The sequence below is a fragment of the Euphorbia lathyris genome, chromosome 2, assembly GCF_963576675.1.
Source record: "Euphorbia lathyris chromosome 2, ddEupLath1.1, whole genome shotgun sequence".
Lineage (NCBI taxonomy): Eukaryota > Viridiplantae > Streptophyta > Magnoliopsida > Malpighiales > Euphorbiaceae > Euphorbia > Euphorbia lathyris.
The window spans coordinates 27031070-27046334 of record NC_088911.1 but is presented as its reverse complement, the minus strand read 5'-3'; the positions used below and the strand labels follow the sequence as shown (position 1 = coordinate 27046334).

Here is a 15265-nt window from a genome sequence, read left to right as displayed (position 1 = left end):
TACGGTTAAGACCCCCCCTCAAACTAGACTTGGTACAGATTGAACAAGCCTAGTTTGGATAGTAGAAATCTGAGTTGCGGAGCATGTTGAGCTTTTGTGAAAAGGTCAGCCAATTGCAACGAGGACGCGATGGGCATGAGACGGATTAAACCTGATTGTACTCGCTCGCGCACAACATGGCAGTCGATGTCAATGTGCTTAGTGCGCTCGTGGAAAACAGGGTTGTGAGCGATGTGTAAAGCTGAAATATTGTCGCAGAAGAGTAGTGCAGCGGTTTGTGGAGAATGATTAAGATCATGAAGTAGATTTCGGAGCCAATGTAATTCGCAAGATGTGGAAGCTAGGGCACGGTACTCACACTACAACAAATCATCACTTGCGCAACGAATCACGCCACGAGAATTCAAAATTCGTGGCATATTTCCAATTAGCCACGGGAAAAAGAGAATCCAGTAGAAGCTTTAGATTACTTGTTATATTTATGCCACGGGTAATTATTTTTCGTGGCAAAAATACACTTATGCCACGAATTTTGCCACGATAAACTTTTTTCGTGGCTATATATGTTTATGCCACGGGAAAAACTTACCTATGGCTTAAAATTACTTATACCACGAATAATTTATTTTGTGACAAGAAAATTAATTAATTCTAGGATATATAATTTATTAGTAATGTGTTTTAACTTATTACCTAGTTTTTTTTTGAAGAAACTTATTACCTAGTTAGTGAACACATATTTTAAAGTTTTTAAGTTAACCAAATCTTTAGTCTCCATACACATTTTTACATATTAAAACACAAAATTGTGCCTAATTATATAAATAAAAACTTATCATTTTAGTTTTGAAATTTAATTAATATCTTTATAATGTAAATTTTATAGAGTATTTATATACCAATATTTCTATACTTGATATAGAGATATTCTACTGTTTTATTTTTTTTTTGAAACCAGATATTCTATTATTATTCTCTTAAAGTATTCTCTTCTTTTTAATATAGTATTTTCAAACTAATACTATGAATTTTACAAAATCGTACTATTTTTAATTTTTGTTCAAAATTTTTATTAAAATTAGTTTTGCTCCTAATTTTGTACTAATATTTAAAATATTTTCATTCATTTTCAATAAAACAAGTTTCAAGTTATTAAAATAAAATTTCTATAATTATATAAAAATTAATAATCAATTACTATGTGTGAGAGGTTAAAACTAGAGATAAAGTGTTAAAATAGGTTTATGGTTTTTGGAAAAATATCAATTTAGGTTCCACGTACAAAATAAAATCAATATAGGCTTTACGTTTAAAAAATTGTATTAATTTAGGTCTCGATACCGGATTGGACACATCATTCATATTATTCCATTAAGTTCTGATTTTTCTCTCCATGTACAATTGACAGAACTTAACGAAGTAATACCAATAACGTGTCTCGTTCCATTATTGAAGCCTAAATTAATATTATTTTTAAACGTTAAACCTATATTTATACTATTTTGTACGTGAAATCTAAATTGATACTTCCCCAAAAACTATAAATCTATTAATTTTATCATTTTAAAATTTATTTAGACTAATTTCATCTTTACAAAGGGACCAAAAAGAGTTGGCAAAAATATAAATATATAAACATTTGTTAGACTAAACCTAATCTCCTCCTCCATCCAAAAAACGCCGCACAGCCACAACAACACGATTCACGAACACAGGAGAAGAGAAGAGCTCTTCACGCCGCAGCCACCTCCTTCACACCGCCGTCCTTCGCCGCCGCCGCAGGAATCCTCCTTCGCCGCCGCAGGTTTGTTTTCTCGACAGCTCCTTCTACCTCTTTCTTCTCACTCCCGTTTTCTCTCTCTAATCGACTCCAATAATTGAAATTAAGATTCTTTGCCCTAGATTGATTCATACTCTTCCTCACTTTCTGGGCAACAACAACTTTGTTGTCAACTCCATGTGCGGTACTCTCTCTATCTCTGTTTTCTGTTACTTGTTTTGCCTTTTTGCTTGCTAAGAAATTTAGAACTAGTTCAAATTGGTTGGTTCTTAGACCTTTTGAAATTTAAAACCGAGACATTTAATTATTTAGTTACATTGTTTAATTTCAGTTTAGCAGAGAGCTCAATTTTAGTTTGTTATTGGTCTGCATCTTAGTTTCATATTCGTATGGCTCTGTATCTTCTTTCCATTTGCTTACATTATGAATTTGAGTGGATAATACTTTGATTAGAGTTTAAGTGCTTCTTTATAGACATAATATATTCAATCTGGTGAAGCATTAGTAGAATGGCTCTTCTGAGCAGGTGGAAAATGGAACTCCATCAACTTGGCTGCCTTACCGGGATACAGATGATGATGTTGGAGAGTTCCTCTGTTGAAGTAAGGGTTCACATTAATGGTTAGTTTATTAAAATTAGTATTTTGGAGAAAATAAATTTAAAGGTCTTGCTTTCTATTACTAAAGAGGTGCATCAGTGATATGGAGAATCCTAACATGTTGTTCCATTGGTTAGACTTAGGGTTGTGCATAATTCCTATTTTGGCTTGGTTCTTATCTGCATTGTCTATTTTGGCTTTTTGCTTTTCCACAGTTTTCTCCAACTCCTGAATTCAGAAACAAGCTCAACGTTTGACTCCTGACTCCTATGCAATTGCAGAGTAAGATTATCATTAGTTTCTTTTAAAAACATGATCTCATTTTTCATTTCCTTCACAACATTAGCAAGATCATTATCCTGAACCATCTGATCTCATTCTCTAGCAAATGCACTATATGAAGGAAGAGCATTAAAGTGCACGCGGTACTCATTTGTGGTACTCTCTCCTTTCAAATTCTCCAAGAGATTGCCTTTCTTAGATCATATGTAATAAATAATATTTGCATATATAAAGCAGTGAATACAAATTGTTTATATATGAATTTGTTAATGCAGGGCAACATGAGAGGAATAAGTTTCTTTCGAAGTCACTTATTGGGGGATGCATCACTCCGACGTTCACATGGTCAAGAATGAATTGGGATTTCAATTTATCCTCCCGTCCCTGGGTATTTATAAATTAGTTCATGTATTAATTATATATGAAACATTATGGGCATCTTTCTAATTCATATATATGCAAACACGAAATTGTGGGAATGGTGACAGAGGTACCTATCAATGGTATGGACTTTGCATTTTGATTGTTCTTTTCATGCTTTCTCTCATATTTTGTCTACAATTGCTCGTATTGTTCTCAAATACAATCTTTTAGATTTTTCTTTAAAAATTTATAATGGTTTTATGCGCATAGATGTGCATGTTCACTTTGACAGACACAGTGGGATTTACATGGGATTTTACATGCTTATAGTACATAACAAATTTTAGTTTTAGCTTATATGAACATATGTCTTTTGCGAATGTCTCTTATTGTGCGGTTTAGTGATTGTCAAAGTATGAATTGATTCTGAATGTTTGAGGTTTTGGTTCTGCAGAAATCAACAAGGCTTTGGTGGATCGAGGGTATATTGTAACTTTGAATAGCTGATTATATTCAACTCTAAGATTTTTCTTAGCTGTTATTATGAGTTGTACAAACTCGGAATAAAATCTTTGTATTGGATACCTTTATTTTAGACTTGAGTTTTTTTTAATATTTTGTTTTCTTTTTTTTTTTTTTTTGGTAAGAAAGGAAAGGAAAAAAACAAAACCAACAAAAAACCTACACCGGGATCAGTCTAGGAAGGCTGACTCCAATCCTATCCTCTAGGAGAGAAGGCAAAAGAAAAGGAGGAACAGATAGGGACACCTAACCTTCTCCCATGCCCAGCAGTTGCTAAGCGATCCGCCACGCGGTTTTGCTCCCTAAAAATATGGGAGAAATTAAGATACTCAAAGGCAGGATGAAGCCTCAAAATAGCTTTGATGAGATTCTGGCTCTTCAGACAAACAGCCTGGCTATCTGAAATCCTGTTAATAGCCTCCAGATTATCAGATTCCACCGAGAGCTTTTTAACACCCATGCGAATGGCGAGTTTAATACCTGACAAGATACCCCAGAGCTCCGCAGAAAAGGAGGAGCCCGTCCCCAAGTTATGGGTAAACCCCGCCATCCAATTGCCACCAGCATCCCGAAGAACTCCTCCAGTAGCAATTCTGCCATTGCTAAGGCAGGAGCCATCAGTATTCAACTTAGCAAACTCTTCTCTAGGCTTACTCCAGCCAACTAGCAAGATCTCTTTATCCGGGGAGGGGCGAACAAGGGAATCTCTTTCAAAGCTTTTAGTAATAACAAAGAGTTTCTTCGAGAAGAAAAACAGTAAATCAGGAATAAGGACAGCCTTACCCGCAAATAATTCTTCATTCCTCCACTTCCAGATTTGGTGACAAGTAATAGCAAAGAGGATGGCACCGTGCTCCATGTTGGCCAGCAAGTTCCCCTTGGCTCCTTGAGAGAATCAGTCCCCTTCAGAAAAGACCATGAAGGAAGGGAGGATGTGATGAGGGAGGATCCCTTCCCAAATCTTCTTACTATTTGGGCAATCCCTCAAGGCATGGCACAAGGTTTTCACATTGCCTCTGCATCTACTACAGGCACTAGACTCAGTCAAGTGCCTTCTGTGCCTATCCGCATTCGTAAGGAGCCTGTCTTTGATACCCAGCCAAAGGAAGCTTCTGATACGGTAAGGGATCTTGAGGGACCATATGGACTTCCAAATCTCCAAGGGAGGATCAGCCCTATTAGGGGTAAAAGCTTCATAGGCCGATTTACAAGAATAAGTACCATTATTCGTCAAGGCCCAACAATGTCTATCCTTATCCTCCTCTTGATTGCTAATCTTCACTCCTCTAATGTTAAGAAGGGTCTCCAGACTAAAGAAAGAGTCGAACTTTGACCAGATCCAGTCTCCCTCCGAGTCCACCACATCAGCAATTTTCCAGGAAAGGAGATCAGCCGACGGAGGGGCATTACACACATCAATCAGCGGTTTATCACCAATCCAGGTGTCATACCAGAAGCTAATAGATCTACCATTACCCACCTCCAGGCCAATCCCCGTACAGAATTCAGCAAACACGGCACAGAGCCCTTTCCAGAGGAAGTAACAGCTAACAACCCTCTCCTTCGGGCCACCAAAGATTCTATCTTTCCGATACTTCCCGCACAAGAGACGGACCCAAAGAGAGGAGGGGCATTGCCACATTCTCCAAAGAAGTTTCATTAACAGGACTTTATTATTGTCCTTTGCCTGCCTAATACCAAGACCCCCCCTGTTTTTAGGCTGGCAAGCTTCCTTCCACGGGACCAGGTGAACCTTTCTCCCATCTCCAGACTCACCCCACAGGAAACGCCGATTTATCTTATCCAGGTCACTAAGGACAGGCTCAGGAAGCTTACAGGCCTGCATGATGTGGTTCGGAGCAGCGCAGTTAACTGACTGGATCAAGGTAAGGCGACCTGCAAGGGAAAGAGAATTAGCTTTCCAGCTAGCACACAAACCATTAGTTTTGTCCAAAATATCCTTGAAAGAGGCTTTGGAAACCCTGTCACTGTGAAGAGGAACCCCAAGATACTTCCCCAGAGAGTTCGTCAGAGGTATGCCAGAGAGCTCACTCAGTCTTCTGCACAAGCTATTGTCCATATTTTTGGAACAAAGCATACGGGACTTTTGGATGTTAACCTTCTGGCCAGAAGCCTCGCAAAAACAATCAAGGATATCCATACTGTTTTAATTTGCTCCTCATTACCCTCAACGAAAAGCATGACGTCATCAGCAAAGAGTAAATGGGTAATAGGGGGGCAATGTCTGTTGATAGAAACAGGGTGGAGAGTCCCTTTGCACACCGCCTCTTGGATCAGGTGAGACAGTCTTTCCATGGCAATAACAAAGAGGAAGGGACTCATAGGATCTCCTTGACGAATTCCTCTGGAGGGAGAAAACTCATCCGACATGTCCCCATTGATCATGACCTGGAAAACAGGAGAGGAGATACACTTCTCAATCAAAATCCTCCAGTTCTCCGGGATGCCAGCTTTGGCTAAACTATCCAGAAGAAAGCTCCAGTTCAATCTATCATAGGCTTTCTCCAGATCCAGTTTGAGGGCCACAATCCCTTTCTTACCTTTCTTAATCTTCATAGAATGGACAACCTCCTGGGCAATAACAACGTTATCCATCAATTGTCTACCAGAAACAAAGCTCCCTTGGTTCTGGCTAATTATATCCGGAAGGATCTTCCGGATTCTATTAGCCACAATCTTAGTAATAGCTTTATACAAAACATTACAAAGACTGATGGGTCTCATCTGGAGGAAGGAGGAAGGCTTAACAACCTTAGGAATCAAGACAATGAGGGTTTTATTAACCGACCTGATATCGTTAGAGCCACCAAAAACACCTAACACAAAACTGTATATGCCCTCCTTAACAGTATCCCAGTGTTTATGATAGAAACTAGCGGGGATACCATCAATCCCAGGAGCCTTAGTGGACCCTATGCTAGAGAAGGCCAGATCAATCTCTTTAAGGTCAATAGGATGGAAAGCATCTTTAATAGCCTCCTCCCCCAAACGAGGAAAGGAAATACCAGAGTGGGCACTCTCCAAGTCCACAGCTTCCTCTCTAAACAGGTCCTTGTAGAAATCAAGGGCTGAGCGACGAATGTCTTCCTCCTCAAAAATCCACTCGCCACTAGCGTCCTTGTTAGCATCAATCCTATTCCTCTGTCTCCTAATGATCGTAGAGAGATGAAAAAACTTGGTATTCCGACCCCCGTCTTGAATCCAGGCCTTCCTAGACTTCTGGAACCAAAGAAGCTCTTCCTGTCTAAGCACAGCTTCCAACTCGTTCTGGAGAGCTCTAAGGTGACCATTTAAGCTATGGTCGAAACGAGCCTCCAAGCAACGCTGAACGCCTTCCATCCTCCTCAAGAGTTTATTCTTCCTCCTGATAATATGGCCAAAGATGTCTTTATTCCAAACAACCACCTTCCTTCTGAATTCCTCAGCAGCGAGGAGAACATCAGAGTGGGGATGCCAATTGGTTTTCACGAAATTCCTAAAGTCGGGATGAGAATCCCAAGCCACAAGATATCTAAAGGGTCTGTTACCTTTCAGCCGGTTACCTTTAACCAAATTAATGAGGATAGGGCAATGGTCAGAGTGACGGAATGGGAGATTCAGCACCTTGACCTCAGGAAACCTACAGATAGCCGCAACATTAGCATACACCTTATCCAACCTCACAAACAAGCTATTTCTTTTCCAGGTAAATTTGTGGCCAGCAGCACCCAGGTCTGAAAGCCCACACAGATCCATACTACGCTTGTTGTTAAGGCACCGGTTCACATAATGATTACCCCCTCCTCTCTGATCACTTAAAAGGGCAATATCATTAAAATCCCCGGCCACCAACCAAGCCTCCACCATGTTAGAGCTAATAGAATGAAGGATCTCCCACAACCTTGTACGATTAGAAAGAACAGGATCGGCATAAACAAAGGTAACAAAGAAATGTTTATTACCAGGGTAGCACACCTTACTATGAATGAACTGACAGTCCATACTAACAATTTCAATATTAACAAGACCTGGCTTCCAAAAGAGCCAAATCCCCCCAGCCCGGCCAGTAGCCTCCGATCTGACACAATTCCAATTCTTAAACTTTCTAACCACCTCGTCTGTTTTGGCTCCACTGACCTTGGTCTCTAGAAGAACAAAACAGGAGGGGTTAAACTGTTTAATAAGATCATTAACATGAATGAGGGTTGCCTTGCTCGCCGCACCTCTAACATTCCAAACAAAGAAATCCATCAGAAAGGAAGACTACTAACACAAGCCCAAACCCTAGATCAGGTATTTATTCGGGGCTCCTGAGAGCCTAGAGGAAGTCCCAGAAGGTCCCCTTTTAGCCCAACAGTCTAACCCATTAAGGTTCTTCTTAGGTTTCACTTTAAGTTTCTTCATGTTCATCTTACTCACTCCTATAGCTTTTCCAATAGGAGCATCCACAGGAGGATTCAGAGAAACAGCCTTACTACTCGACCCTTCCCCTGTAGAAAGGTGAGACTGGGAGCTCCCTTTATCCTTAGCATCAGAGACAAAGAGGGGATTAATAGATTTACCCCGACTAGAAACAGGCTCGACCGATTCCAGACGAGGCATGCTCAAATCAATCTGTTCATTGGAAGGGTCCGATTCCCGACCTTCCTCCAGGGACAAGACACCGAACCTAGACCCCGAGCCAGAAGCTGAGACCACACCAGCCTCACTCCTCTTCTTGATATCCGGGGGTCTGACCTTGATCTCAGGGGCAATCTGGAGCGTAGTCATCTTCCGACTAATATCTGGCGGATGAATAGAACTAACATTAGCACTTGGCTTCCTTCTCACTGACCTCTTGGCCAGCATCCATGGCCCAAAACTCCTTTCTTCCCCCTGACTTTTCTCAGCTCCACCTATGATAGGTTGCATCAACTCCTCTGCCTCCTTCCTCTTCTTAGGACATCCCTCAAATGTATGGCCAAACATACCACATTCAAAACAGATATTATGTATACCTTCATATTCAATATGAAAAACCTTATTCTGAATACAGAATTGAGAAAGAAGAGGCTTAGCAAGATCAATATCAATACAGACCCTGGCAAACTTGCCTCTTACTGCCCCAATGGTAGTCTTATCGACATGGTGGACCTTACCAACCAGGCTACCAATCTTGTTCAGGAATCTATCACTTATAGTATTCAAGAGGAATGCCTGGGAACCTAACCCAAGTAAGGATTCTGTTAACAGAGCTGTCATGGGGGTCAAAATTTGGGACCCAAGGTCTCAGAGCCAAAACATGATTGGAGATAATATACGGTCCACCATTGACCACCGCATTGTAATCCTCAGCCCTTGTGAATCTAATGACATAATAGTCATTATCAAGGTCAGTGATGGTAACCTTCCCTTTCTTAGCCCATTGAGCCTGAATCCTCTGGGCAAAGTAGTTGAAACTGATTCTTTTCCCTAAAATAGTGACAATTAATGCCAATTTCCACTTGGATCTCATGACCCGCTTGTCTTCTAAGGAAAGACGGATCCTAGGACACAAAGGGTTCTCAGGCTGACCATCCTCAGAATCGGAATCAGAGAGAAAATCCCCATCATCGTTCTCAAAAGTATCCTCCTCCATCATGGGTTCCTCCTCCACCACCCCTAACAACTTATCCCTCCAAGAGGGAGCTCCCCCATCCTTTTGATAACCTTGGGCATGCTGGCCCTGAGTAACCCGAGTGCCTGGGGATGAAACACCTTCCATAGTTTGTCCCGGAAGTAAAAGACTTATGTCCCCCGGCACAAATGCCTGCGCGGCTTGCGCGGTCTGCGCTACCTGCACGGCAAGCACGGCCTGCGCGGCCAGCGCGGCCTGCGCAAGCCGCAAAGAATACCCTGCTTGCGTGGCCGGCACTCCCAGAGCACCAAGCGCATGACGCGTCCCCCCCATCACAACGTTCTGCTCAACCCCACGGTCCACAGCCGAAAACATCGGACCTTCTCCTTCCCCAACGCCAGACGCGGCAGCCGCAGAACCCTCCCTTCCTTGATCCAGATCGGCCACCTCAACCACCGAAACAGGCACCAAATTAACCAGATCCGCCTCCCCACCATCAGCCCACTCCGATCTACTACGATCCCTGGACCGATCCCTCGGTCTTTCGTTACTCCGCCGTCTACCCCGAGGAGATCCTTCCGATCTCCCATCATCAGCCGCCCAAGCCTCCTCCTGTACCAGATCTGCACCCAGCCCGCGCCCCGCAACCGGACTCGCCAGATCCAACACCGGCCTTCCGCCCGCCTTCACCGACCAATCCACCTTTCCCTTCGCAGTCGCCTTCGTCATCGCCACAGAGAGAGAGAGAGAGAAAAGGAAAAAGACTCGTATTTGGAGGAGTCTATTTTATTAGATATAACTAATTGAGAGAGAGAGAAAAAAAAAATTGAGTTATAAAATTGATCCTGTGTTTTAGAGAGAGAAGAGAGATCTGAAAGAGAGAAGATAGATCTAAAAGAGAGAAAAAGATCTAAAAGAGAGAATATAGATCTCAAAATTCTCCATCTTCATAAAAATTCTTCACCATGACAACAGATCTGAGAGGGAGAAGATAGATCTGAAAAAGAGAAGATAGATCTAAAAGAGAGAGAAAGATCTAAAAGAGAAGAGATAGATCTCAAAACTCTCAATCTTCATAAAAATTCTTCACCATGACAACAGATCTGAGAGATCTGAAAGAGAAACTTCTTATTATTAAGTTTTAATATTTTGTTTTCTAATTGAGAGAATTCTTTCTTACGTTGCTGAGAGTTTTTTTTTTGTTGAATAATAGAATGATTGATTTTCAGCTAATAATTATTTGTATTTTATTGAAAATAGTTAAAATTTTGGACTCTGTTTATTTTTCATTCTTTTGGTTCAAACCGATTTATTATAGCTCCCTTCAATCCAAAATTTAATAATTTAAAAAAAAATTAGAAATTTACAAAAAAAAGCTAAAATTTGATCAAGTTTGCCACGGTCATTTTCGTGGCTAGGTAAGGTTTCTAGCCACAAGTATTCGTTTTTTGCCACTATTATACTCGTGGCTAAGTAGGATTGATTGCCAAGGGCTCCTATCTCTTGCCACGGGTATTTTACACTTGCCACGATTTTACCCGTGACAAAAGCATACGATTAGCCACAGACTTTCCCGTGGCATAAAAATAAATTTATGCCACAACCATTAATTTCCCGTGGCAACTACCTAGCCACGCTCACTTGTGCCACAGGAGTGTCCACCTTGAATTTCCGTGGCTAAATAACATAGCCACAGAAATATTACACTTGCGCCACGATTTTAACCGTGGCGCAAGTAATGATTTGTTGTAGTGTCAGCCTCTGAAGACGATCTTAAAACGGTGCTTTGTTTCTTTGATCGCCAGGATATTATTGCAGAGCCGAGGAAGACGACATAGCCTGTGAGTGATCTTCGAGTTTCAGGGCAAGACCCCCAATCTGCGTCGGAGAAGGCTTGTAGCTGGAGGTTGTTTGTTGCAGGGAAGAATAAACCAAGTCCAATTGTGCCTTTTAGGTAACGCAATACGCGATGTGCGCGGAGAATGTCATCAGAGGTAGGCTGATTTAAGTGCTGGGATAATTGATTGATAATGTAAGAAAGTTCAGGCCTGGTGTGAGTGATATAGAGCAGTTTTCCTATCAGTTGCCTGTAGGAAGTGATATTGGCTAGTGTGGTGGCTGAGGAGCTTGGTTTGAAGTTTGGTAGGGCTGGAGAGGATGCAGCCTTGCTGTGTAAAAAATCCATATCCTGCAGTAGCTCAAGAATGTACTTCCTCTGAGACATGTGGAGGCCCTTTGCATTTCTGGAGAATTCAAAACCAAGGAAAAAATGTATGTGGCCAAGGTCCTTGATGCTGAATAGGTGATCCAGGTGCTTCTTTGCCGAGGACAGTGCCTGTCTATCATTACCTGCAAGAACAACATCGTCAACATAAATTAGAATGGTTGTGAAGCCCTGTTTGGAAGTTTTTGTGAATAGAGATGGGTCTACCACCGATTGTGTGAATCCTGTGTTCTTTATGGCTTGAGAGAGTTTAAGATTCCATTGTCTGCCCGCCTGTTTCAGTCCATATATGGACTTTTTGAGTCTGCAAACTTGGTTTGGTGCGGTAGGTTGAATTCCTGGTGGCAGAGTCATATACACTTCTTCAGTGAGATCTCCATGAAGGTAAGCGTTGTTAATGTCTAATTGTTGAATGTCCCATCCCTTTGCTACTACAGTTGCCAACAAGGCCTTAATAGTTGTGAATTTTGCTACAGGTGCAAATGTGGTTGTGTAGTCAATTCCTTCTTGTTGGGTGAAACCTCGAGCAACCAGTCTGGCCTTGAATCTGGCAATACTTCCATCACTTTTGTATTTGATCTTGAAGATCCATCTACAGGTAATTGGTTTCTTCCCTTCTAGTAAAATTACTAGTTCCCATGTCTGATTTGCTTCTAGAGCTAGTAACTCTGCATTCATGGCTTGTTGCCAATTTGCATCTGCTTTTGCTTGATGATATGAGCTTGGTTCCTGATGACATGTGATGTTGATGGAGAAAACTTGCTTGGGTGTTGAGAGTAGGATAAATGTTTGTCTAGTGAATGAGGTGAGTTATGTTGTTGTGGTTTGACAGTGCCTTGTATGAGGGCCATGTGGTAATCTTTTAGGTAGTTTGGGATCTGTTTGGCTCTAGTGGATCTTCTGGTGTTTGTGTCAAGGTCTGTGTTGGTGTCTTGAATCCCTTGGATGTCATTGTGTACATGAATTTCTGGGTTGTCTACTTCATTATCGGGAATTGTGATGTTTTGATCAGGGATATCATGGATGGGTATATTTTCTGTGTTTGTATCATCATTGTCATCATCAGGAATCACTTCATGCAGTGCATCTAATTCCTCTTCACTGCAGAACTGACTTGTTGAGTCGGTTTTTCCTTCTTCACTGTAAGGAAAAATTTCCTCAAAGAATTTAACATTCCTGGAGAAGAAAACTGCATTAGTAGTTAAGTTCATGAGTTTGAACCCTTTGATGCTTGTCCTGTACCCTAGAAAGACACATTTTATTGCCCTGTCTGAGAATTTATCTTTGCCCCTGTTGAGTATTGATGCATATGCTAGACAACTAAATACCCTCAGATGATCTAGTTCAGCTTTCTGTCCATATAGGACCTCATATGGTGTGCTATTTTCAATAGCTACCGATGACAATCTATTCATGATATAAACTGCATGAACTACTGCATCAGGCCAGTATATTTTGGGCAATGAACTTTGCATCATAATAGCCCTGGTTGTATTCATAATCTCCTGATGTTTTCTTTCGACCCTGCCATTTTGTTGCGGAGTCTCTGGGCATGAGGTCTGGTGAATTATGCCCTCTTGAGCATAGAATTCTCTCATGAGAAATTCTGGGTCCATTATCAGACCTAATGACTTATTTTCTTGTTAAACTGCCTCTCAATATACCTGCATAATTGTTGCAATAATCTACTAGCTTCACCTTTAGTTTGCATGAGTGAAATCCATGTGTATCTACTTTTGTCATCCAAAATGGTTAAAAAATAATGTTTTTCATTGTAAGATTCTCTAATTGGCCCCCAGATATCAACATGAATTAAATCAAAAAGATTCTTAGCAATGTTATCAGTCAAGGAAAAAGGTAATTTCTTTTGTTTGGCCCTGTGACAAATATCACATGGCTTTTCATTGATTGAATTAGAATCATTACATGATAGTTTTAACCTCTTGAATCTCTCATAAGATGGATGACCTAGCCTAGCATGCCAGACATTGGCCTTAATTGAAAAAGAAACAACATTGCAAGTTTTTGAAAATGGTAAAGGGTATTCCAGGTGATATAATCCTCCAATCTCCCTAGCTAAGCCAATCCTCTCCCAATTTGTAGTGTCCTGTAGCATACATATGGATTCAGTCATCACTAAACAAACTTCCTTGTTTTGTAAAAGTTTACTAGTGGATATTAGATTGCAATCAAAACTGGGAATGCATAACACATCATATAAAATTAATTTCTGACTGAGTTTGACAGTTCCAATGAGATTAGCACCAGCAGTATGACCATCAGGCAAGTTCACATAACAAGTATTGATTTTATTGAAGGAACTGTAAAAACTAGAGTCACAAATTACGTGATCAGTAGCTCCTGAATCAATTATCCAACGATTTTTAGCAGATTTATGAGAGGTTAGGTTTGAAATGATACCAGAACTTTCAGCTTTTGTGAAAGTATTTATGTTCCCTCTAGAGCTAGATGCCTTGTTGGTGTAATCTTGAGGCAGCAAAGCAATGAGCCTCTGATATTGCTCTTTGGATAGTGTAAGTTTCTCACCATGATCTTGATTGTGTGCTCCATCATCTCTGTCTTGGCTGTGTTTGGTATGTTGTTGGCCCTAGGTTGGAAGCCCCTGTTGTTTCCTCCTCCTCGGTTGCTTCTGTTTCTATAGCTTGGTGGGTAACCATGTTTCCTGTAACAAATGTCCTCAGTATGACCCGTGTTTCCACAATAGGTGCAGGTGGCTGTGCTACGGTTGCTGGGCCTCCTTCATTGCCCTCTATGATTTCCATTGTTTCTTGCATTTAAGTTGCCACCATTTCTGAGTTGAGTAAGAGCTTGGTTGTTTGTTGCAGATCCAGCAAAGATGATGCCTTCCTGATTGGCTGTGGATCTGCTTGGAACTAGGCCCAGCTGCCTCTCATATTGTATGGTCAGAGCAAATACCTTGTTGAGGCTTGGCAAAGGCTCAATCAGTAGTATCTGAGAGCAAATGATATTGTAGTTTTCGTTTAACCCTTGCAAAAAGGTCATAACTTGATCTGCATCCTTCTGGCTCCTGATGGTTTTGAATGCCTCACATTTGCAGGATGGAGTGCAGGTACATGAAGGCAGGGGCCTGAGATTGAGGAGTTCATCATACAATATTTTCAGATTTGTATAGTAATCTGTCACATTGCTGCTGCCTTGTTTGAAGTTGTGAATCTCCTTCCTCAGCTCCAGGATTCTCAAGGTATCTGTTTGAGAAAACCTCTCCTTTAGGTCTTCCCACACTTCATTAGCTTTATCAATGCATATAATGCTTGAAGCAATGGATGGTGATAATGAGTGATGGATCCATGACATGACCATGTTATTGCATCTTTCCCATTGACTGAACATGTTGTCTGCAGGGGCTGGTGCCAAGATGGATCCATCAACAAATGAAAACTTGTTCTTGGACATAAGAGCAACTCGGACTGCTCGCAACCATTGATGGTAATTTGTCCCATTAAGGGGTTGAGTGACTAAAGCAAGTGCAGGTGATTCATTTGCTGAAAGATGATATGGGCTGGTGACAGGGATGGATTGATTTGTAGCCATTTATAATTGCCTGAAAAGTTGGTAAGAAAAGTTGATCATAAAGGTTTTGTTTTTGTCTCTGATACCATCATGAATTGCTGAAAGCAAGAATGGAATAAAGTTTTTATTCTCATTGATTGAAACAAAAAGCTTACAGAACCTTAAATAGGCAAAGCTAATAACAGAATAAGGAAAATGACAAAATAGCTGTGCTGTAATAAAATGAGTTGGCCCATGTGTTGTCCTTGTGCCCAACGGTAACAATGGGGAAGGATAAGGATAAGAGCATTGATGTGGAAAGGATGTTTCTAGAAGGCTGGTGAAAATGCTGCGTTTTGGAAAAAAGG

General features: G+C 40.9%; 1 protein-coding gene across 1 annotated transcript; it reads left to right on the top strand.

Annotated features, from left to right (window-relative positions):
- Positions 1-231: 231 nt before the first annotated feature.
- Positions 232-3628, top strand: LOC136216777 (uncharacterized). The gene is made up of 8 exons (XM_066003335.1): positions 232-273; positions 1647-1804; positions 1903-1959; positions 2307-2401; positions 2595-2661; positions 2765-2817; positions 2937-3049; positions 3479-3628. The coding sequence occupies exons 1-5, from the start codon at positions 232-234 to the stop codon at positions 2609-2611; spliced, it is 369 nt and encodes a 122-aa protein (XP_065859407.1). The 3' UTR covers positions 2612-2661; positions 2765-2817; positions 2937-3049; positions 3479-3628.
- Positions 3629-15265: the final 11637 nt, after the last annotated feature.

What these genes read in the sequence shown, in the direction of transcription:
- LOC136216777 (XM_066003335.1), top strand. Translation starts at nt 232, where the DNA reads ATGTGTAAAGCTGAAATATTGTCGCAGAAGAGTAGTGCAGCG. An exon ending in CGCAGAAGAGTAGTGCAGCG is followed by an intron (nt 274 to 1,646) that starts GTTTGTGGAGAA and finishes AACATTTGTTAG; the next exon opens with ACTAAACCTAATCTCCTCCT. An exon ending in ATCCTCCTTCGCCGCCGCAG is followed by an intron (nt 1,805 to 1,902) that starts GTTTGTTTTCTC and finishes TCTTTGCCCTAG; the next exon opens with ATTGATTCATACTCTTCCTC.